Source organism: Mobula birostris, chromosome 4 (genome assembly GCF_030028105.1).
Source record: "Mobula birostris isolate sMobBir1 chromosome 4, sMobBir1.hap1, whole genome shotgun sequence".
Classification (NCBI taxonomy): domain Eukaryota; kingdom Metazoa; phylum Chordata; class Chondrichthyes; order Myliobatiformes; family Myliobatidae; genus Mobula; species Mobula birostris.
Genome location: NC_092373.1, coordinates 144430743 through 144456373, shown reverse-complemented (window position 1 = coordinate 144456373; position 25631 = coordinate 144430743). Strand labels below are relative to the sequence as shown.

The 25631-nt window shown below is 39.2% G+C and overlaps 1 protein-coding gene across 1 annotated transcript in view; it reads left to right on the top strand.

Annotated features, from left to right (window-relative positions):
* Positions 1–25373, top strand: part of znf330 (zinc finger protein 330) — a 30982-nt gene extending 5609 nt beyond the window's left edge. The window contains exons 3-9 of the mRNA XM_072256189.1: positions 2067–2137; positions 10362–10441; positions 10808–10934; positions 19594–19698; positions 20459–20505; positions 21971–22088; positions 24920–25373. Of these exons, the coding sequence (XP_072112290.1) occupies positions 2067–2137; positions 10362–10441; positions 10808–10934; positions 19594–19698; positions 20459–20505; positions 21971–22088; positions 24920–25197 (826 nt within the window). The 3' untranslated portion in view covers positions 25198–25373. The remainder of the gene's footprint in view (positions 1–2066; positions 2138–10361; positions 10442–10807; positions 10935–19593; positions 19699–20458; positions 20506–21970; positions 22089–24919) is intronic.
* The last annotated feature ends 258 nt before the right edge of the window (positions 25374–25631 follow it).

The following is a 25631-nucleotide window of genomic DNA, read 5'->3' as shown; positions in this document are numbered from 1 at the left end:
CTTCTGCAAAGGATTAAAACCTAAAATTTTATCAAAAACGCCAGAAGGATTTGAAGTTGGAAAGGTAGGCAATGTAGTATTTTAAAAAATTCTTATTTGTAGGTATCTAAAAAAATGGGATCTAGGCAAATCAAATTTCTCGGATAACTGCTCAAAAGACATAAAGTAGTCATCCAGAAATAGATCACGAAAACATATTGTACCTTTCGTTTTCCATATCAAAAAGGCTTGGTCCATTACCGAGGGTTGGAAAAAGAAATTAGATATAATAAGGCTTGATAACGTAAATTCATTCAGATCCAAAAAATTTATGAAATTGAAACCATGTTCGCAATGTATGTTTAACTAGAGGGTTGAAAATTTGTTTATTCAATTTAGATAGTGCAAAAGGCAGTGAAGTTCCTAAAATGGAAGCTAAAGAAAACCCTTGTACAGAATGGCCTTCAAGGTTTACCCAGTATGGGTTTGGAGTTATATTCCAATCATGTGTCCAAAATATTAGGTATCGGATATTAATTGCCCAGTAATAAAATCTTAGGACAGGTAATGCCAAACCACCCTCTGCAGACTTCACTTGCTGTAATAAGATTCAACCTGGTGTGTTCTCAGAGATGCCCTTCTGCATGTCAGTGTTGTAATGCATGGCTATTTGAGTAGCTGTCATCTTTCTGTAAGCTTGAACCAATCTGGCTATTCTTTGACCTCTCATTAGCAAGGTGTTTTTGGCCACAGAACTGCCACTCACTGGATGTTCTTCCAGTAAGGTGATGGCGTGCTCAGTTGCAGCGGCCTCTCTGGGGCTCACCAAAGATGCTTTTGCCTTTTCTGAGTGTCTTTTTTTTATGATGGCAAGACAATGCTGGACATTAAGAACTTCAAGTTCTGCAGGTCTACCCCGTCAGCAAGCCGCTCATTAGCGGAGGAGCTGAACGGTGCAGACCGTGTTGCTGCGAAAAGCCATGGGAGTTGGTGTGCGAAGGTGGGATGATTGCAAGTGATTGTCTTGGATGCTTTTCTTGTCATCACAAGACCCTGTTGCACATTGGTAATGTAATATAGCAAGCCTGGTTCATTGTTTTATTGGTGAGATGGGCAGCGGGAGGAGCTGCGTGGCCACAGTTGTAGCGAAAACTCGGCCTCTTGGGCTTGCCTGTTGCAGTCATCTGGTGGGGGCAGTGGGTGTGCAGTGGCACAGCATTGGCCCCTCCTGCCATTGCTGCCCTCTGGTGTTTGCTTGATGGAAATCGAGCTGGAGTGTGTGTGTGTGTGTGTGTGTTAGTGTGCCGAATGCTGAGGGCTTGTTCTTGCTGACAGCACCCATACACCATCAATTTACAGGACATGTCGCTTGGGGACTTGAGCTGTATTGTATTTGTATTTCTTGTGACGGTGTACTTACTGCTATCTTATCTGTGCTATATGTGCCTTGTGCGATGTATGTCTGCTGTGTTTCCCACCTTGGCCCTGGAGGAAAGCTGTTTCCTTTGGCTGTGTTCATGTATGGTTGAATGATAATTTAAAAACATTAACTTGTTTTTTTTTTTGTTTTCACACCATTCTCTGTAAACTTTAGAGACTGTTGTGCATGAAAATCCCAGAACATTAGCAGTTTCTGAGAAACTCAAACCACCCCATCATGTTCTGGCATCAGCGATCATTCCATGGTCAAAGTCACTTGAATTACATTTCTTCTCCATTCTGATGTTTGGTCTGAACAACAACTGAACCTGTGGACCATGTCTGCATGTTTTTATGCATTGTTGCTACCACAAGATTGGCGGATTAGGTGTTTGTATTAACAAGCAGAAGTACTGGGGGACCTGGTAAAGTGGCCACTGAGTGTCTGCTACAGTGTTATACCATGAGACTTCCTCATTGAAATTTTAGCTTGCTATTAATGATTTTTCTTCGTACTTGTAATCTCCTAAACAAAGGATCCTACTAATTGTTCATGATTTGGATTTGTTGATAGTGTCCATATCATAGTGGAGTAGATGCATATCATTTAATGTTTCTGTGCCTAACTTTGCATTATTTCCTATGTTCATTTTCCTCCTTTGAACAAGACGGCAAAAGAACCGGGCTTTTTGTTACTTCTGTAATTCGGTGCAAAAGTTGCCTATTTGTGCCCAGTGTGGTAAGTTGTATACAGTGATTTATTGAATTATTTCATTTGTCTTAACATGCTTTCTACCTGTAATGTTCAGTAGTAATTGGGAAGTTTATAGAGAGCCTGTTGAAAAAGAATGTTGTTAATTGTGAATAAATCTACATCAACACGTCTATTGGTGTAAAAGGAATAACATAGTGCTGATGGCAAGAACTCTTGAAACTTACTGTTCCTGCTTTGCTAGTGTTACTTTATCCTAGGTGGGAGAACAGTATATGCTAATATAGATTTATCAGGGTTTGCTGTCAATGGAATCCTGAGTGACCTTGTACAGATAGATTTCATAAATGTTTAACTTTTCAAGGGACACCTTTCAGCAAATTGTATTGAGGTTTTCAGTTTTAATGGGCTACATTTGATGGAGTGGGATAAATTTGAGGATGTTGTTAAATTAATTATCTGGAATTAATGTAAATATTTTCATGGTTGTTCCTAGATTAATGGATTATATACAGCACAGGAAAGATGTATACACCTAGCCAAAGGTTGGCATTTTTCAGATAAATGGATCTGGTCCCGTTATTAACTATTACCCATATTGGATATTTTGGTTACTGCTTTTCAGCAGAAAAATTGCAAATGAATGCCAGTTCATAATCTCACACAAGTATTTTCAATAACCAGCAAAAAATAGAAAGATGACATTTGTTCTAACAACGAAACCAAGGAAAACATTGCAATTTTTCCAACATCCATCACTACCTCTGAGTTCCACACTCTCAACATCCTCCAAGTGAAGAAAATTCCTCTCATGTTCCCCTTAAACATTTCATCTTTCACCTTTCACCCTTGTTCCATAACTTCTGGTGGGGGGGAAAAAAAACTTGCTTGTACTTTACCCACATTCATAATTTTATATACCTCTTTCAAATCTCCCCTCATTTTCCTATACTCCAGGGAATAAAGTCCTAACCTATTTATCTTTTCCGTAGAGCCCAGATCGTCAAGCCCTGACAACATCCCTGTAAATTTTCTCCAGTCTTTCAATCTTAGTAATTTTCTGTCTTGTAGGATGGTGACCAAAACTGCACACCATATACCAAATTGGACTTCAGTGTCTTGTACAACTTCAGCATAACATCCCAATGCCTGTACTCAGTACTTGGATTTATGATGGCCCATGTGCCAAAAGCTCTCTTTATGACCGTCTACCTGTGTGTGATGCCACTTTCAAAGAATCTTGGATCTGTATTTCCAGGTCCCTCTGTTTTATCACGCTTCTCAGTGCCCTACCGTTCATTGTGTAATATCTACTATGGTTTGTCCTCCCAGAATGCCACACCTCACACTTGTCTGCATTAAATTCCATCTGCCATTTTTCCAGCTGGTCCAGATCCCACTGCAAGCTTTGATAATTTTCCTTGCTGTCCACTACAACCCCTATCTTTGGTGTCATCCGCAAATCTACTTTACCACATTATCATCCGAATCATTGATACAGATGACGAAAACAACGGATCCAGCACCAATCCCTGTGGCTCATCACTAGTCACAGGTCTCTAGTCATAGAGCAATCATCTGTTGGAGGCCTTTTCCTGCAAAGCAAATGTCAAATCCAATTTAACCTTCTTAACCAACCTTTCATGTCAAGGGCCTTGCTAAAGTCTAAATAGACAACATCCACTGCCTTTCCTTCATTAACTTTCCTGGTAATCTCCCTGGGGAAAAACTCTTAAGATTGGTCAGACACGACATCACGCACAAAGCCTTATTGACTACCCCTATCCATATATTTGTATGTCTTGTTCCTTAGAATACCTTCCAGTAGATTTCCCACTACTGACATCAAGCTCACCAGCTTATAACGTCCTGGCTTATTCTTGGAGCTGTTCAAAAATAATGAACATTATCTCTCCTCCAATCCTCTAGCACCTTACTCAAGGCGAAGGATGTTTTAAATACCTCTGCTAAGGAAGGCCCCTGCAACAACTTTAGTAGCCAGAAGTGTTATGCTTTTAGAGTTCTTTCTGCCTGTGCTTTTATTGACTTGCAATTGGTTAAAATAAATAACTCCTGTAACTTTAGTTGAATCAATGCCTTTCCTATTAACCATGGAAAAAAATTACCAAGTACCAGCTTTGTGAATCAGGATGAAATAATAGACACTGGAGAATTTGGAGAATGGATTATTGCAGGACAGATCTTTCTGCCGTTGTTGATGCAGTGTAAGAGTTGGAAAATGTATGTGGCAGGAATTGTAAGGATGTGATTGGAAATGGGCATGTTTTTTTCAGAATTATGGGTTTGGTGACCTGCAGGAAAAGGTCATGAGTGGAGGGGTTGCTGGTGTTGGTTGTATGAATGAGTAGGAGTGAATGTGGAGGGGAAATTAATTTCCATGAATGAGAATGTTAGACATTAGCCAAAAACGAAATCTGGAAAAAAAACCAAGCAAACTTTAGAACAGATGTAGCAGGGAATTTAAAAATCAGCACAGAAAGGTTTAAAAATCAGACAAGAAAAAGTAACAGCAGAGATGAAAAGGGAAATTAACAGTAGAAAGACTTTGGGAATATAGTGGAACTGTGGGAACTAGGGAAAAAAAATAATTTTACAAATAGGAGATTGGAATGATGAAGGATGGGGCTTTTACTAAAAAAAAGTTAGTGTACTTAAATGTTTTGTATGTTGACAAATCTTTCTACAGAATTTGTATACAGTGGCATGCAAAAGTTTGGGCACCCCAGTCAAAATTTCTGTTACTGAGAATAGCTAAGCAAGTAAAAGATGAACTGATTTCCAAAAGGCATAAAGTTAAAGATGACACATTTCTTTAATATTTTAAGCAAGATTACTTTTATTTCCATCTTTTACAGTTTCAAAATAACAAAAAAAAGAAAGGGCCCGAAGCAAAAGTTTGGGCACCCTGCATGGTCAGTACTTAGTAATACCCCCTTTGGCAAGTATCACAGCTTGTAAATGCTTTTTGTAGCCAGCTAAGGATCTTTCAACTCTTGTTTGGGGGATTTTCACCCATTCTTCCTTGTAAAAGGCTTCTAGTTCTGTGAGATTCTTGGGGCATCTTGCATGCACTGCTGTTTTGAGGTCTATCCACAGATTCTCGATGATGTTTAGGTCGCGGGACTGTGAGGGCCATGGCAAAACCTTCAGCTTGTGCCTCTTGAGGTAGTCCATTGTGGATTTTGAGGTGTGTTTAGGATCATTACCCTGTTATAGAAGCCATCCTCTTATCATCTTCGGCTTTCTTACAGATGGTGTGATGTTTGCCTCCAGAATTTGATGGTATTTAATTAAATTCGTTCTTCCCTCTACTGGTAAATGTTCCCCATGCCACTGGCTGTAACAAAGCATGATCGATCGATCCACCCCCGTGCTTAACAGTTGGGGGGGGGGGGTTCTTTTCATGAAATTCTGCACCCTTTTTTCTCCAAACATACCTTTGCTCATTGTGGCCAAAAAGTTCTATTCAAAAGGTTCAAAGGAACATCTAAACAAGCCTGATTATTTTGGAAACAAGTTCTATGGACTGATGAAATTAAGATAGGACTTTTTGGCCGCAATGAGCAAAGGTATGTTTGGAGGGAAAAAGGGTGCAGAATTTCATGAAAAGAACCCCCCCCATCCAACTGTTAAGCACGGGGTTCGATTGATCATGCTTTGGGCTTGTGTTACAGCCAGTGGCACAGGGAACATTTCACTGGTAGAGGGAAGAATGAATTCAATTAAATACCAGCAAATTCTAAGTTTTATTAAGTACTCACCATGCAGGGTGCCCAAACTTTTGCTTCAGGCCCTTTTCCTTTTTTGTTATTTTGAAACTGTAAAAGATGGAAATAAAAATTTTCTTGCTTAAAATATTAAAGAAATGTGTCATCTTTAACCTTATGCCTTTTTGGAAATCAGTTCATCTTTTACTCAGCTATTCACAGTACAGGTGTCCCCCGCTTTTCGAACGTTAGCTTTATGAAACCTTGCTGTTACGAAAGACCTACATTAGTTACTTGTTTTCGCTAACAGAAGGTGCTTTCACTGTTACGAAAAAGACAGCGCGCGCCCCGAACAGCCAAGCTCCTTCCCCGGAACTGCATTCTAGCCAGCATTGCTTAAACACGTGTCTGTGAGCAGCCATTAGCAAGATGAGTTGTAAGGTATCAGAAAAGCCTAAAAGAGCTTGTAAGGGTGTTACACTTAGCGTAAAACTAGACATAATTAAGCGTTTCGATCGTGGTGAACAAAGTAAGGACAAAGTGAGTTTGGCTTGTGGAAGTTGACGAAGGTGATGTTGAAGAGATTTTGGCATCCCATGACCAAGGACTGATAGATGAAGAGCTGATGCAATTGGAAGAGGGAAGGATAACAATTGAAACCGAATGCAGTAGCAAATGGACTGAAAGTGAAGTTGTCCAGGAACTAAACGTGAAGCAACTGCATGAGACTTTCGCTGCAATGATTGCAGAAAAGTACGACTTTAATTTTGAAAGGGTACGTAAGTTTAGGGGATATTTGCAGGATGGTTTGAGTGCTTACAAAGAACTGTATGATAGAAAAATGCGTGAGGCTAAGCAGTCAAGCATACTGTCATTTTTCAAGCCTTCCACATCAGCCACAGCAGACAACGAAACTTGACCGTCGACATCGAGGCAGGCAGACATAGAAGAAGATGACTTGCCTGCCCTGACGGAAACAGATGACGATGAGATGACACCCCAGTGTCCCACCACCCCAACCCCTGGGCCGTGGACCGATACATTGCCACAGAGAATGCAGCAGTAGCCAGGACGCATCCAGAACATCTTTAAGAAAAATGCCAAAATAAACAAGCTAATTAATTAGGTGCTGGGTTGCACCTAATTAATTAGCTTGTTTATTTTGGCTTTTTTCTTAAAGATTTGCTGGATGCGTCCTGGCTACCGCTGTACCACTGTATGCTTCGCGGATCAGTATCGGTCCGCGACCTGGAGGTCAGGGACCACTGCACTGCCCCAACCTCCTCTGACTCAGCCCAATACCTCATCATCAGTGTGCTCGGTGCTGTCTTCCCAATTCTGGTAAGTGATAGTACACTGTACATACATTATTTCTACTTTATATAGGCTGTGTATTTTTGTGTTATTTGGTATGATTTGGCAGCTTCATAGCTTAAGGGTTACTGGAGAGAGCGCTTGCGCCATGTTTCTGCCGAGAGCGCTTGCGTGAGATTATCGCTACGGAGAACAGCATAGCAATGATTGTAGAAAAGTATTTCTACCTTATATAGGCTGTGTATTTATCATATCATTCCTGCTTTTACTATATGTTACTGTTATTTTAGGTTTTATGTGTTATTTGGCATGATTTAGTATGTTATTTTTTGGGTCTGTGAATGCTCACAAATTTTTCCCATATAAAGAAATGGTAATTGCTTCTTCACTTTACCACATTCCGGCTTACGAACCCTTTCATAGGAACGCTCTACCTTCGGATGGCGGGGGAAACCTGTAACAGAAATTTTGACCGGGGTGCCCAAACTTTTGCATGCCACTGTATTTATGATGGGAACACATCTCGAATAAAAAGGCCAACTCCAAGTATTCAAATGTTTTGAGATAGGATAGATCACATTGACATTTTAAGTACTTCTGAGGATAAAAGAAAACCTAGATAGTCATATCATTTTCCCTTCCTTTAAATGTCATATTGTGAGGGACAGCTGTTTGAATACACAGCATTGCTTCCAAATGCTGATCAATGAAACAAGTATAATAGTGATAAAGTTTGGTTTGCAAGGTGGTGCCAGAAAGTTTGTGAACACTGCAGTATTTTGTCTTTTTCTGCATAGATATGACCAAAAATGTGGTCCGATCTTCACATAAGTTCTAAAACTAGATAAAGAGAACCCAAAAGAAATGGCACAAACAGCATTCTACTTGTTTGTTTAGTTATTGAGAAAAATGATCCATTATTACATATATTTGTTGGACAATGTATGTGAACCTTTGATTTCAGTAACTGGTGTGACCTCCTTATACAGCAATAACTTCAATCAAATGTTTCCGGTAACTGTCGATTAGTCCTGCACATCAGATTGGAGGAATTTTAGGCCAATCCTCTTTATTAAACGGTTTCAACTCTAGGATGCTGGTGAGCTTCCTTGCATGAACTGCTTGCCTGCAGTCCTTCCACAACATTTCTATGGAATTAAGGTCAGGACTTTGACTCAGCCATTCAAAAACATGTATTTTCTTTTGAAGCTATTCTGCTGTTAATTTACTCTCGTCTTTTGGATCATTGTCTTGTTGATTATCCAACTTCTCTTAAGTTTCAGGTGCCGTCTACTACACAACATTCTCCTGTAAAATGTCTTGATACAATTTTGAATTCATTGTTCCCTCAATGACTGCAAGCTATCCAGGTCTTGAAGCAGCAAAGCAGCCCCAAACCATGATGCTCCACAGTTGGGATGAGGTTTTGGTGTAGGTGTGCAGTGCCCTTTTTCCTCCAAACATAACAATGTGCATTTCTGCCAAAAAAGTTCAACTTTTGTCTCACCTGTCCACAGAACATTTTCCCAGAAGCATTGTAGAACACCCAGGTGGTCTTTTGCAAACTTGAGACATGCAGGAGTGTTTTTGTTTTTGGAGAGCATTGGTTTCCTCCGTGGTGTCCTTCCACGAACACCATTCTTGTTCAGTGTTTTACTTATTGTGGACACGTGAACAGAGACTAGCAAGTACTAGAGATTTCTGCAGGTCTTTTGCTGTTGCCCTTGGGTCATTTTTCACCTCCTTCAGCATTGCACGTTGTGCTCTTAGCATGATCTTTGCAGGATGCCTACTTCTAGGGAGAGTAGCAAAAGTACTGAGTTTTGCATTTGTAGATACTTTCCCTTACTGTGGACTGATGAACATTCAGGTCTTTAGAAATGTCTTCTTAGTCTCTTCCAGCTTTATGCAACTCTACAATTCTTCTTCTAAGGCCCTCTGAATATTGTTTTGTTCGAGGCATGGTGCACATGAACAGATTTTTCTTGAGAAGAGGAGGCTCTTTGTGTATCTTTTTTGTTGGGTAGGGCACCTCTACAACCCACACCTCCAAGCTCATCTCATAGGTTGGAACACCTGACTCCAAATTGCTTTTGTAGAAGGCATTAGCCCAGAAGTTTGCATGCTTTTCCCAACAAATACATGTGATATTGGATCATATTTCTCAATAAATAAATGAACAAGTGTAATGTTTTTGTGTTATTTATTTAATTAGGTTCTCTTTATCTAGTTTTAGAACTTGCTTGAAGATCTGATCACAGTTTGGGTCATATTTATGCAGAAATAAAGAAAATTCTACAGGGTTCACAAACTTTCTAGCACCACTGTAGTTCATAGAGTCTTGTGGAGACAGCACCACCATTACCTATTGTATCCTCCTGAAGTGTGTTACATTATTGTAATTTAGCTCTCTTAATTCCAATGCCTTCAACTTGGTCTTTGGTTTCACATTTTCCAAAGCAAGTCTCTTAAGTGGTATCCTGCTTTGAACTTGTAGCTTGTTCCCTTCACAGATTGTAGGGTTTATTAATGCAGTTATCCTTGTAATTTCAAAACCAATTGCTGCTTGTAACTTTGGAAATAGTTTGGAAACCTTTTCTTTGTATTAATAGTTTCTAGATTTCTAAAATCCTAAGTTAAGTTTTTATCATAGACACAAGTACTTCTATGCACAGGTGCAAAGAATAATTTGCTTTCAGTAGCATCATATGAGTAGCATTCTCCAAAAGAACATAAATTACCCTCTGACAGTGGCTACCGCTTCCCAACAATTGTTATTCTGAATATTGGGGATTCAGAAAGAGCCTGGTATTGACAGGGCTCTACTGTGGGAGGTGTTGCTATCCTAATGTGACAGGTTTATCAGAATTTAGCATGGGCCAAGTGTCCTTCTATTAACACACTTGTGAGAAAGATCTCTGGATTTGTTGTCTGATGTAAATAGCTCATGTGCACTGGAGGTGATTCATCCCCACGTTACTTGGTTCTTTTAACTGTCTGACAGCAGTCACGCATAACAGTGATGAACATAAAATACTACAGATGCGGGAGATATGAGGGTTAAACAAAACCAGTTAAGATTTTCAACAGGTCATTACAGAAAACAGATGGATTTGTGCCTACAGTACAAATTTAATATATTGTAAGTGTGTTTATCTTCCTTATACAATGGGTCTTATTTATAATTTGCATCTTTCTGTGCACTCTAGGTAAAACAAAATGTATGTTGAAAAGTTCAGACTGCGTTGTTAAACATCCTGGTGTCTACAGTACAGGGCTTGCCATGGTGGTGAGTACTTACTTGGCTTTTCTCCAGGTTATATGGAAGAACTCTATTTCAGAATATTTTATACCCAAGATTTTTCTCAAATATGCTCTGCATCTATTTTTAGTTGTATTCATTTTTCTTCAGTAAATGTAATAGTCTCTATGCTTAACATCACCTGTGTTGCTGAATTAAAGGAGCTCACAGTCTGAGAATGATCAAGCTTTTTCTCTTGTGTTAATCAATTTGAGCGGTGAATGTAAAACTTCTCCAACAGTTGCCAGTAGAAATTTGGTGCTGTAATAAGTATTTAAGTTGATTTAATATGATACAACAAGATACATGAAATGGAATATGTGATAACTATTATATTTCCTTTCCCCCTCATAGGGAGCAGTTTGTGATTTCTGTGAGGCCTGGGTGTGTCATGGCAGGAAATGTCTGAGCACACATGCTTGTATTTGCCCACTTGCTGATGTTGAATGTATCGAGTGTGAGAGAGGTGTATGGGATCATGGTAAGGATCACCTCCTTTTGCCTTTTTGAAGAAATATTAAAACTTTTACGAGGCAATCATATGTCATTTTTATTCACAAATGTTTGATTATTTGTAGCATTTTCTATTTTTATTTGAACATCTGCAGTTTATTTTTTCCATATCAATTCCTATTCCTTTTTTTCTATTCTTAGACCTAATGTTATTGATGGTACACTTAAATGACTGCAACATTATTTTATTTATTGAGTATAGACTGGCTTGATGGCAATTGAGATGAGATGTAAATTATTTCCCATAATCTTTTATCTATGTCATCAGCTAAAGTTGAAGGTTATAAAAATAGCATTAAAACTAGCTGGAAGCGAAATTGCTGCTTTTATTGGTATATTGAGTATTTTTTGGCGTGACATTCATTGAGATGAACATTCTACTGATTAAACAGTTAATGCAGCCTTTCTCAACCTTTTTGCCTTGGAGGAATCCTTGAAATAATTTTCAGGTCTCAGAGAGCCCTGCATTAAAGAAAAATTATTATATATACAGCTCACAGTACTTTAGTGTTGTAGGTATAATAATCCAAAAGTAATTGTCAATGCTCTTAAGTGGAGAATGAATTTTTAGCCAACCTTTCCTGGGGAGAAAAAAAACAGGTAGCTAAGCTTAGCTTACCTTTCTTGAAACTAATCTTTCTTTCCCTTTCATAAATTTTAGAAACTGATAAGGCAAACATAATAAACTTCTGTTAAATAGCTGGCTTAAGCCAAAATGGGATTAAATTTTTCTAAAGGTATGCTTGGTAGATTTAATTTAGATAAAGGTTGTAAATTGATTTTAATGCTATTTACAACATGACAATTAATGGACAATATTGAATAGTAAAATTACTAAAAAACCATAAGGCAAAACAATATGAATAAAAATACAGCCTAAGACACAATTTTATACAAGATTCTGGAAAAATAATTATCTTACTAAGTGACATGATCAGGCTCAAATATAGGCCTAGCATCTGAAACCTGTGGTTGTTTGCCCCAGACTAGACACAATGGAATAGAGCAACTTGGATCACCAGTCCATATAAAAACCCATTGATAAGCTTTCATTGTAAAGATGGACTGTTTATGTCTACTGTTGCACTAGTGCACTGAAATGACTCAAAGATTGTAATTCTTCACCAGTAACTTTATCAGAATTGTCCATTGGCTTAGGCCTAGAATCCTCCTCTTCCATCTCATACCTCCTCTTCAAAAATCATCACATTGGACCATCTTTAGAATGAAAATTCCCCCCCCCCCAATTTCCGAATACAGCAGTTGAGTTGGTTCGCTCCCATAAGTCATTTGGCAGCGCGCAAGGGGATGTTGGAAGAGGTAATTTGGGAGGGACAGACTGACTATCCTGCCCAAGTTGGGCAGGTCCTTTCAATGCTCGAAATATGCACTTCACCAGTCTACTGCCCTCCCCTCCATGGAATACAGTGCTCATCAATTAGCAACCACCTCCCTATCTCGCGTCAAAAACTGAGAATGGATTCATCCAAACAAACAGTCCTACTGCGCACTGCCATACTGGATTGAGAGACCACTAATGAGATTGCTGACAGGGCTGCTTGGTCACTGCCCACCACCGCGAGTACTAGCATCGTGTGTTGCACAAAATCCAAAAAACAAAGTTTTTTTAAAATCACCATCTCTCACGGAGCCCCTAGCGACCTCTTGCAGAACCCCGGTTGAGAAACCCCGAGCTAATGGAAAGGGAAGGGGAAGGCTCCAGCACTATTCACAGTATCAGCAATCACAGGGTCCAGCATGCAAAAGGCTAGGCTGAGGAATTCACAACCATCTTCAGTTGAAGGCGAGTGTAGATAATCCATCTAAATTTCCAGCCAAGTTTCCCACCATTACTGAAACCAATCTTCTGTCAGTTCAGTTTGCTCTATATAGTACTGGAAAATGATTAAGAGTACTGCATGCAGACAACGTGCTGGCTATGATACTGAAGATCTGCAATCTAAGACTAGCTAAGTCGTTACAGTACAGTTACAAAACTGGCACGTACAGGACTGGAAAATGGGTTGGATATTCCCATTGACAAAAAGCAGGACAAATTCAAAACTGCTGATTTAATGCAAAATTAGTCTACTCTCAATCATCAAAGCAATGGAAGATGTCATTGACTGGTATTATCAAATGGTGCCACACAGTTTGTCTTCCCAGGATCACTTGTTATAGACTTTGTCACAGACTTGGACCAATTAACTGAATTTTAGAGGGAAGGTGAACATACCTGTCTTTGGTATCAAGCCAGCAATTTGACTGGATATGGTATCAAGGAGTCCTTGTGAAACAAAAGGGTGGGCAGTAGGAAACAAAAATGCTTGGACTCCTACCGTGCTCAGAGGGAGGTGATTTATAGTTGCTTTAAGTCAATCATCATTGCCTTTTGGGTATTATTGCAGCAAATTCTTAGTGGAGCTGTCTCAGTTGCTTCAATTATAATCATTCTTCCAATTTGGTGATGTTCAATTCTATGTACAGCTCTTCAGCAAATGAAATAGTACATGCCTGAATGCATTAAGAAGTGACAGCATTAGAGCTTGGGCTGATGTATGACAATCAACTTTCTTGCCACAGAAGTACCCACAAATGCAGTTTCCAACAAGAGGAAGACCCGTGACATTCAACAGAATATTGTTGCTCAGTTGTCCACTATCCAAGTGGCAATAATTTTCTTTTGTGTTACTTGAATTTTATGAGCAGTAGCTTGATGACGGTCAGGAATCCCCTGCTGACCAGAATCAACCCTACCGAGTGAAGCATCTTCAGAATTGTCTTGAAGATCCTCTTGATGCTGTTGTTGTTGATATATTTTGTGAGTTTGACCATGGTTTTCTTAGCAAATAGATTCTAGGAAACCTAGTATCTAGCAACGGTGGTTTGCTATTGCCTATCATTGGGCGAACTAAAATCACCATTTGTTTGTTTTATCGACTACACGAAAGCATTTGATAAAGTGAAGCACAATAAGTTATTTGAAATATTACAGAAAACTCTAGATCTAGATTCGAAAGACCTCCGTGTAATCAGAAATCTGCACTGGGAACAAACTGCAGCTGTAAGAGTAGATGGAGAAGTTTACGAAGATCAACAGAGGCGTTAGACAAGGGTGTGTTTTCTCCCCTGATTTATTTAATATGTACAGTGAAACAATATTACTGAAAATTAGACATCTTGGGAATCAAAGTTGGCAGTGAAAACATCAATAATTTCAGATATGCAGATGACACTGTTAATTGCAAGTACGGAGGAAGAACTACAAAACTTAATTGACATAATTGTTGAGGAAAGTGCGAAAATGGGTCTATCGATCAATTGAAAAAAGACAGAATATATGGTGATATCCAAAAAGAAGGAGAATCCTATCTGCAGGCTGAGAATAAGTGGGGAAGACATAAAACAAGTACAGAACTTTTGCTATTTAGGAAGCTGGGTGACATCAGATGGCAGGTGCGACATGGACATCAAAAGAAGAATAGGGATGGCAAAAGATACCTTTACGAGAATGAAGAGTATACTGACCAACACTAAGCTAGGCATGACAGCCTGCCTCAGTACTGAAATGTTATGTTTATCCAGTTATGTAATATGGCTCAGAATGTTGGACAATATCTAGTAACATGAGGAAATGAATTGAAGCACCAGAGATGTGGTTTTTGAGGAGGATGCAAAGAATATCATGGACGAAACGAATATCTAACGAGGATGTCATGAACAGAGCAAACAGAAAAAGAGAAATAATGTATGAGATCATGAAAAGGCAATGTAACTTCATTGGACATGTGATTAGGAAAGAGGAGTTAGAATGCACAGTAATTATGGGAAAGATTGAAGGGAAGAAAGCAAGAGGAAGACAAAGACAAATGATGATGGAGACAGCAGCCAGAGAACTGGAAATGAATACGAATGAATTGATCCACTTGACTCGAAACAGGAGTGTGTCGGCCATGGCAGTCAAAGCTTGAACTGGGCATGGCACCTGATGATGATGATGTCCACTATCAAGATATTAGATGTTCCTATTGAACACCACTCCATAGGATATAGCCATATTAATACCACAACGACCAGAGCAGGTCAGAGGCTGGCTATCCTGTGGCCCCAGCTCATCTCCTGACATCCCAGAACCTTTCCACCATCTCTAAGCCACAAATCAGGAGCATGATGCAATCAATCTCCATTTGCCTGGATGATTACAGCAGTAGAGGTACAGTGGAATTGGGATCATTGGGACCAGTACACTTTGGCCCAATTAAGCGGTTGCCCCAATAGCCAAAGTTTCATAGAAATAGTTAAAAAGGTATTTAAAAAAAAATAATAATTTTAACTGAGTAACAAATTATGCTGTATGCATTTAAATGAAATACAGAACAAATTAGAACACTATCAATACTACAGTACTAAAAAACTGTGTTAGTTACTAATTGTTATTGACAGAGGAATTCATACAGTGTATATGCTGGATTCTTTTGACAGTAAATGAACAAAATCAGCATAGACACCTAGCTTAGATAATGGACTGCCTTCGTACAATGCAATGGACACTTGAACCCTCCAAATCTTCATTTTCATTCCTGGCTGTTTCTGGCATCTCCAAGCCTGAATGCTTGAAACCGCAGTGGGCAAACAGTTCTGAATTGTCTTGCTGCTTATTTCTTACTAACGTTCAGTGACAAAAATTGCTGCTTTTTGAACACAAGTACATGTGACTGACTATTTAAAAACTGTTTGCTCTTAGCACGGCGTAGTGCACGTGTTTGACGCTAGTTAGAAACTGTTTGGCAACAGACAGCTGTCCCAATTAGTGGCATAATACCCCAAATAAGTAGCTGCCATGATTTAACTGATGCCTAATTAACTGGAATCCACTGTATTCTAAAAGCTCAAAACCTTCCAGGACAAAGCAACCATTTGATTGGCACCGTATTGATTGCCTGACAGTTGCATTCTCTCCATAATCAGTGAACTGTTCACTTATCAGTTCCTATGACTATCTTCAAAATGTATTATAGTTTTTCACCGAAGCAGCTTCAGCTACATTTCCCAAACTATGACATCTACCACAAAGAAGAGCTTTAGGTACATGGGAAAGCAATCTCCCTTCTAAATCACATAGAATTCTGACTTGAAAATATATCACCAGTACTTTCTTACTACTTGTTTTTGAATCCTTCAGCTCCCTGCTCATCAGGACTGCACAAAAGTGATTGCAGTAAATGCTGGCCTCACCGGATTTGGCAGAATCCCAAAAAATATTAACAAATAAGAAATGGCATGCTACCAGAACTCTCCATTCTTCAGCTATTTGGAACCAGTTGTTGCAGGGTTTCTATTAGCAAAGTTATCAACCAGGAATCCAGTTCTTGCCTACCTGGTGGATCTGTACCAGATTACTCAGTGGGAGACTTTCTTGCCTGGGGTAGTCTTGTTGAGTTTCTGCCCAGGGTGATGAATGTGGGGAGCTTGATGATTGGAATGCCAAGAGTATGTAGTCAGATTCTCTCTTGGGGTCTACTCAGAATAGCCTCTTCAATGACTTGATAATGTAATGAAAGGGGAAATATAAAGACACTTTTAAATTGTTTTCATTGCATATGTGCAAGAATAGCATAATCAAATCTGCTTAATGTGTTGTCTGTGTAACACTGAAGTATTTAGGGGTATTAGTTGTAGCAAACGAGATGCCATATAAATATCACTGGACAACAAAGATTTTGCTTCATGAATAGGTTTGGATGTAACTTAGGGAATTTCAGTGATTTTCCATTATGTGCAATTTTTCTGGATTTGCCTAGATTTATTATTTCATTTCATATTTGAAGTCAATTAAAATGCTGAGCCAATGTAAGCTGAATAGTTTTCTATCTTATCCAGGCATGCTTTGGGTTGCCAGCATGACCCACAACAATGATATCTCTTTATTGTTTCTTCACTGTTAAGCCTGAAAGCTGTGCTGTTACACAACGGCAGTGTCTACCCTTCAATACCAATCAGCTATGCCGAAACTTGGAAGTCTTGTTGAAAGACATACAGTACAGCAACACAACTGGAACATCTGTGGTGATCTGACAGTAATAGCGCTGTTACTAAGAATGCAGCTTGGACACACGAAGTACTGTTGTTTCATTTGCGAATGAGATGGCCGTGTTTAAGAATCTCATTACGTTGAAAAGGATTGGCCACTCCGTAAACAGTTAGCTCCAGGGCAGGAAAGTGTGGCACATAAGCCACTTGTAGATCAAAGAAAGATATTTTTGCCACCTCATCATATAAAAGTTTGACTTACGAAAAATTTTGTGAGATCGATGAACAAGGACAGTGAAGGATTTTGATATTTGATGTTTTCCAGAATAACTGGTGCCAAGATTAAGGAAGGTATTTTTGTTGGTCCACAAATCAAATAGGTCATTAGTGACAGGCGATTCAGAGAACTTCTAGTTGGATTGGACAAAATTGCATGGAAGGCATTCAAGGATGTTGTTGAAAATTTTATTGGCAATTACAAAGCACTAAGCTACATGTAGTTGGTTGACAATATACTTCAAGCATACAAAACCATGAAATGCAACATATCACTAAAGATTCATCTTCTGCATTCCCATTTAGACTTCTTCCCTGCAAATCTTGGCACTGTCAATAACGATTAACCCATAGTGCCTCTCATTGTCTCTATTAGTAAATACCATCAGTGTGGATAGCAGCATTCTGTATTTGGAGACCAGCACGACAACATGAAATGCATGTAGTAAATTAGTAGATTAATATAAAGTTTATTTATTGAGATAGTGTGGAATAGGCCTTTCTGGCCCTTTGACCAATGCCAGCCAATAATTCCCCCCCCCCCCCCCCCCCAGTTTAACCCTAGCCTAATCATGGGACAACTTACAGTGACCAATTAACCTACCAACTGGAATGTCATTGGACTCTGAGAGGAAACAGGAGCACCTAGAGGAAACCCACGTGATCACGGGGAGAAACTGCTTTCAAACAGCAGTGAATGAATGGATATAATTATTTCTGAACTTGATTTATGATGTGTCAAGTAGATTGTTTCCATATCCCATTAGTTAATTGATTTGCAATATTGAACATAATTTACAATATATTAACCAATAATGTATAACTTGTCACTTTAGACTCTAAAGCAGGGGTAGGCAACCTACGGCCTGCGGGCCAAATTCGGCCCGCGAGCAAATATTGGGATACTGTGCTTATCTGGCCTACAAGCGACTTTTCCTTATTCTGAGTGTTTTGCACGACCACACTGATGGACATGCATGGCATCTTGTTACACTGGCCCCAGGTTCCGTTTTGTTCCAAACCAAACACTGGTATATACGAATGACGGGAAGGCAGACTACCTTATTAATATGTATTAGATACACTCTGTGCAAGCACAGGTTTCCAGATGGGATTGTTCAAATTTGTAAACAGAAACAGCGTCACTGTGTTTTAACAAGAAATCCAAGCTGGATATCCAGATATTTACATGTGCTGCAATACTTGTTGAATAACTCGCGTTTTGAAATAAAATCGAAGAAAAAAAATTCCAATGACAGTGAATGCAAAAGGCAGGAAGGTAGACACTGACTGCCAAAATTTCCAAGACACTTGGACACTAGATTACTTCTTCATCGTGCAAGCTGGGAAACCAGTTTGTCTCATTTGCCTAGAAAATGTTGCTGTGAAGAAGGTGGCAAATATCAGGCGACATTACGAGACCCTAACTTAGTGGACCATGCAAAAAAGATGGCATCATTGTTTGTCAGCACTTATCTGCATGAGCAATTATTTTCAAAAATGAAGCACACCAAGAACCATTTGAGAACAAGATTGACTGATGTCCATCTGGATAATGTCTTGCTCTTGGCATCAAGTCTGACACCCAATATTGAGAAGCTTTCAAGCAACAAACAGCATCAACTTTCCCATTGATTTATCGACTCTTTGCATTAGAATTTTCTTTTTTATTATACTTAATTTACCACCATTCAATGCATCATGTTCATACGTTTTATATTTAAAGATTCTTTGTGTCTTTTTAATAGATTCAAAAGATGCCTTGATTGAAATAAATTGCAACTAAACTGAGTTCTTTGATTACTAATTGGCATCCTTGGTTCAGCACAAATGATTTTCTAGCATGTGTTGTTCATTCATTTCAGGCAAAACATAACTAGATGTATTTAAATGGATAATTCCCATATTTCAAGTTTTTTTTTAAAATGGCATTTATCTGGCCCACCGTCCGCTCATTAGGCAAAAAGGTTGCCAACCCCTGCTCTAAACTGTTGGCTGGCATCCATTTAATCATTTGTAATAAAATAGATGGCTAAATTCCATGTAATAAATGTATATTTTATTGCTGAAGATGTCATATCCTGCTCCGTCCATGATTTTTTAAAATTGCAAAATCTATGGACAGATTAAGTGACTGAAAAGCTCATGATAACCCATGAAATTTAAAAAAAAAAACAACTTGAGTTTTCCAGGTCCTGGCCTGAATCATTTAAATTTCTGTTGCGCCAGCTTCCATCTGATGTAAGGTTGAATTTGTGTTAGCTTGGCATTCACAAGAGATTTTCTAAACTTCTCAGATCATAATTCACATCTTATTACAGGAGGGAGAATTTTCCGGTGCTCCTTCTGTAACAACTTCCTCTGTGAAGATGATCAATTTGAGCATCAAGCCAGCTGTCAAGTTCTGGACTCTGAAACCTATAAGTGTAAGTTCTTGTTTGATGCAGATCTTCTCGGTATTGACCCCCCCAGGTAGTGGGAAAAAATACCACCAATAAATTGATGGTATTTGTAAGTTTTCATTTTGGTGGTTATCCAGAGGCAGGTTTAGTAACACGTGTCCTAAATGCTGTACACTTGAGATACATGTTGGACTCCAGCTGGATTGGTTGAAAATCTTGTCTGTGGCCTGGAAGTGACTAAATGATTTCAGGACATTCTGCACTGGCAGACAACTTAAGAGGAAATTACATTTACCAGTTAATTTCAAGGAACCAAAAGCACTGCAGTCACTCAAGATACGGTTACATGTTACAATGGGCAGGAATCAACATTCTCATTTGATGAGGAACTCTTAAATATTCTCTATTAGGATATTGGTGTACATTTAAAAAAAAAAGTGATATTAGGTAGTGAAAAGGAATGAAATCAAAGCGGAGGCCTTGTTATCTTTGCTCTCCAGCTATCTAGAGGTTTTCAGGATAGGTTTTTCATTTTTTTTCTTGTGACGTATCACAGCACTAAGAGATTTACAGGTTTCATTGGAAAACTGATTAACAATGCAAGGGCTTTACTCTTTCCATTGTATCTCCGCTATGATACTTGTAATCATCCAACAAAATAAGCATGGGTGGGAGTTCCCAGGTTTCTCGTAATAAAGTTTGGGGTTAGGGAAAAGACTGTCATTAACCCAGTTCATGATTTGTTTATGTTTCTACCTTACTAAAAGAATTGCTTTCTTGGCAGGCATGTCTTGTAATCGTCTAGGGCAACATACTTGTCTACGTTGTAAGGTAATAAGGGTTTAAAATACTTTTGTTCCATAGATAGGACTTGAGTCCACAAACTGGGTAGTTTAATTTGCCTTTTTGTAATGGGAGTAGAAGCATTTATTTGGTTTTGTAAATGATAACTTTCATTGACATGTAAAGCTTCCATTTCCTTTGACACATGGTTCATACAAAATGCTTTAGGAACCCTGCCACTCAGGCAGCATCTATGGGGAAAATAGTGAACGGACATTTCTGGCTGAGGCCCTTCTTCACGACTAAGGGGGAAGATGCTTGAATAACAGGGTTGGGAGGGGGGAAGGGGCTAGTAGGAAGGTGATGGGTGAAGCCAGGTGGCTGGGAAAAGCAGAGGGCTGGAGAAGAAAGAATCTGATAGAGGAGAGTGGACAATAGGATAAAGTGAAGACAGAGGGGAGCCAGGGGAAGTAATAGGTGAGATGAAGTGAAAGGTCAGAGTGGGGTATAGAGGAAGATGGTTTTGGGGGGGAGGGTGGAATTCGTTCACTGGAAGAAGAAATTGATATTCATGCCATCAGGTTGGAGGGTACCCAGACAAAATGTAAGGTGTTGCTCCTCCATCCAGAGGGTGGCCTCATCTTGGCACAAGAGGAGGCCATGGAACAACACACCAGAGTAGGAATTGGAATCAATATGTTGGGCCACCGGGAAGTCCTGCTTGTGGCGGATGGTGCAGAGATACTTGACAAAATAGCCCCCCAATTTATGATGGGCCTCACCAATGTAGAGGAGGCATCAGGAGCATGGGCCACAATAAATGACCCCCAAGCAGATTCGCAGGCGAAGTGTTGCTTCACCTGGAAGAACTGTTTGGGGCAGTGAATGGAGTTGAGGGAGGATGAGGTGTTTGGGCAGGTGTAGCACTTGGACCACTTGCAGTGATAAGTGCCTGGAGGGAGATTAGTGGGGAGGGACAAATGGACAAGGGAATTACTCGGGAAGCAATCCCTGTGGAAAGCCAAGTGGTGGGGTAGGGACATAAAGGTGTGTTTAGTGGTAGGATCCTTTTGGAGATGGTGGAAGTTGCGGAGGCTGATGGGGTGGTAGTTAAGGAGAAGAGGGAATCTATCATTGTTACAGTGGTGGATAGATGGGGTGAGTGCGGATGTATGAAGCCACCCTCTGGAGGAGCAACACCTTATCTCATCTGAGTCCTCTCCAACCTGATTTCATGAATATTGATTTCTCCTTCTGGTGAACAAATACCTTATTGTCCACCTGGACTTCTCACTTCTCACCTGCCTCTAGCTGCGTTCTCCTTCCCCCACGCCCACCTTTTTATTCAGGCATCTTCCCCCATCCTCTTCAGTCCTGAAAAGGTATCTTGGCCCGAACGTCGACTGTTTACTCTTCTTCCAGCATTTGTGTTGCTTTGGATTTCCAGCATTTGCAGACCTTGGTGTTTCTGTTTCACAACTGTTTTTTTTTTAAATCCCTCTTTTCTCTGAAGGCCTGTTACTGTGATGATCATGTTCGCAGCAAGATTTTCAAACAGGAAAAGGGGAAAGGGCCACCCTGTCCTAAATGTGGCCATGGAACACAGGAAACAAAGGATTTAAGCATGTCCAGTAAGTTCAGTCATTGCTTGAACCAACAGTTCCCTACAACAAGGTGAAACCATATTGTAAGGAATTCATGCCATGTTCAAAAAATGAGTTGGTTGGATAAGTCTACTTTAATTCAAAGTCCACTTTATTCAACATGTTGGAAGAGATTTTAAATAACTTCTTATTAGATCGCGTGCCATGGTCATACTTCCCATTTGTGAATTCAAAATCATTGTTTGCATTCATTGGGTTTTATAGATCTCTCTACCTATATTTACAGCCTTTTTTCTTCTTGCAATAGTGGCTGTGCCTTTTAGCTGTTGAATCCCTTGGTCTGAAATTCCCTTATGTACTCTTACATGATTACTCAGTTTTCCGTGCCTTGTCAAAAGAGCTCCTTTGATACACTTCCCTCAACTTTGTCCATGACCCTTTTTTTTGAGAGAGAGCTTCAGGCAGCTCAAACCAAAATATAAAACAACTGAATTATAGGTTGTAGTTTACAATTTTGGTTATTTTTGTCTAGGACCCTAGAATTGCAGGATAGGCTTGTATCTAAATTCACCTTAGACTTGAGAGATAAAGCGAATGATAACTTGCAAAACTGTTTGTATGTATGGGGAGAAAGTGGGGAAGAAACAAGTGGGTTTTGAATCATCAGCTTTAAACTAACTTCCACTCTGAACCTTATTAAGGAACTCTGTTACAGTTGTAATTTGCAGGCACTGTTTAATTTCTGGCACTGTCTTTGTTAGAATGCAAAATCAAATGAAATGTTTTGGACCATATGAATGTTTAATTGACATCATTTGGGTGAAAAGCCAACCACCTGAGGCAATAGGCTAGTTATTTTGTCTGGCCTGATTGATCTCAAGTGTTGCTAATTGTCAAACAGGGCAGTTCTTGCAATTTAAGATGTACAATAAAACACAACAGAAATTGACCTGTTCTTAAGCTATCTAACTCAACAAATGATTCACATTTCAACCAAATGTTGCATTGAGATTTAGGATTCCAAAGAAGAGTATGTGGTATAGAAATAGTACAGTGCTATAAAGGCAGAGTTATTTGAGATGGACTACAAAAAGTAATCCGAGACAACTCTGGTAAATAAGCAGTGGCAGATATTCAGCCAGCAGGTCCAGGATGGTCGATGGGGATTTATGATAGTTAGAAAGAGGGATGCCTGGGGATGTGAAGATGATGTGAAATTGTAAAGTAGGACAGGCAAAGTGGAAAATGCAGTGAAAGACTTGGAAACTGATAGACGGAGGATTTTGAGAGAAAACTGTGATATCAGAACCAACAATAAGGATTTCTATAGATGTGTAAATAAAAACAAAAGCAGCTAGGGCAAGTGTGGGACCTCCAGAGAACAAGGTTCGTGAATTAATAATGGGAAACAGCAAATATACGGAAACAATTTTTTTTTGCATCTCTCTTCATCAAGGAAGAAGGCCCTAGGACAGTCTGAATTCAAATAGCATGAAAGAACTTGTAGAAATCCCAATCACAAGGGATAAAGTATTAGAGAAAGTAATGGGGTTAAAGGCAGACAAATCACCAGGACTCAGTGGCCTGGGCTCAAGAGTTTGTGGAGCCATTGAATGAAATTCCTCAAAGCTTGTTAAATTCTGGGAGTATACCAGAAGATTGCAGTGAGGTGGGGAATATGCCAACATGACTTCCTTGTTCATAAAAGGAAGAAGACAGAAGGCAAGAGTCTGTGGACTAATTAGTTTAACATGTACAGTTGGTATAATAGTCAATTAAAGAACAGATAAATAATCACTTAGGAGAGCTGAATGTAATCAACCTAGTCCACATGGTTTTATGAAAGGTAAATCATGCTTGACAAATTTGCTTAAAGTCCTAGAGGATGGGACCAGAGGGTTGATGGTGTGGAACATGTAGATGTTGTATATTTAGATTTCTAAAAATATTGGACCAGCTGGCATGTAAAGGTTGGTGGATAAATTAATAGCACCAGGTACTGGAGAAAGTAAGTTAGTGTGGTTTGAAAACTGGCTATCAGATTGAAAGTGGAAAGTTGAATGAATGGGTCATTTTCAGTCTAGAAGGATGTAACTAATGGAGTACCTCAGAGATCAGTCTTGGCTCTCAATAGTTTACCATTTACAACAATGCTCCACAGAAGTGAATTAAGTGTAAGGTTTCCAAGTTTCCCAGTGATATGAAAACGATTTGGAAGGGCTGCAGTGTGATGCAGATATACTCAGTGCTTGGGTGAAAACCTGGCAAGTTCAGTTTAATGTAAGGGAGTGTGAGATCATGTACTTTAAGAAGAATCAAAAGGTGGACTATTACAGTTTCTAAATGGAAAGAGACTGCACTGAGGTAATTTCAGAGGGACCTGGGTGTTCTACTGTATGAATCTCAAACTTAGCAGGCAAATACACCAATTTGGCCTTTATTTTGAATGAGTTGTAGTTTAAAAGTAGGGAGTTGCTGTTACAATTGTACAGGTTTTTGGTGAGACTACTGGGATACTAGAGACTATTTTGGATATAGTGGCAGTGAAAGCAGTCTAAAGGAGATTCACGGGGCCTAGTGCCCTAACAGGAAAGGCTTAACAGTTTGTGTCGGTAAACTTTGAAGTTTAGGAGATTAAGGGGTGACCTTATTCAAACATAAGATCCTAAGGGAGCTTCAGAACTGGGCAGCAGCACTAACTGCTGTGCCACCTCAAATCTCAATGCAACGGTAGAACTTGCAAACTAATTTTTGCAAATTGATATAGAAAGGAAATATTCCTTGGTTTTATATTGAATATGAACTGAATCCCAAAAAGTCCTAAATTGTATGTCAAGTGAGTTGTTTTTATGTTGTAGCTCGTGCATTGAAGTTCGGCAGGCAGAGTGGCTTAGACGATGGTGGTGCGTCTGGCTATGATGACTACTGGAAAAATATGGCATCTGGTGGAGGTGGATCATGTACAGTTGATGAAGATGAGGAATATGGTGAAGATGATGAGGAATATGATGAGGAGGATGAAGAAGTTGATGAAAAAACAGAAAATGATGATGATAAAGGGTATCTGGACACTTTTGCTGGTCTAAATCTGGGGAACACTTACGCAAGTGGCTATGCACACTATGAAGAATCATAAAATGTATGGACATTCATTGATTGTAACTTTATATTTAACAATGTGTCTTGAGGTAAGCATTAAAATAAGGTGGATTGTAAATGTTCGTCATGGAGTGCAGAATTGTTGGCTGGTTTAAAGCTACACATCAATGAAATCTTTTTCTCAAGCTGTTTAAATAAATAAGAATTACCAAATGTCATGTCCTCCTATGTTTAAAAATTAATTACTTGTAGTTTCCTAGGATTTGTTTTAAATTTTAATTTCTCCTTTTAACATGTGTTAATATACAACCATACAATTAGCACCTGTGCCACTCTTTGGTTAATTATTCCTGTTCTTAGTAATTCCTTTTCGCAATAATGTAACTAGCAGTGGCAGTTTTTATTGCCCATTCCTAGTTACACAGGAAAAACTGTTCAAGAAGATAATTTATCAACACTTTGTTAAAGGCA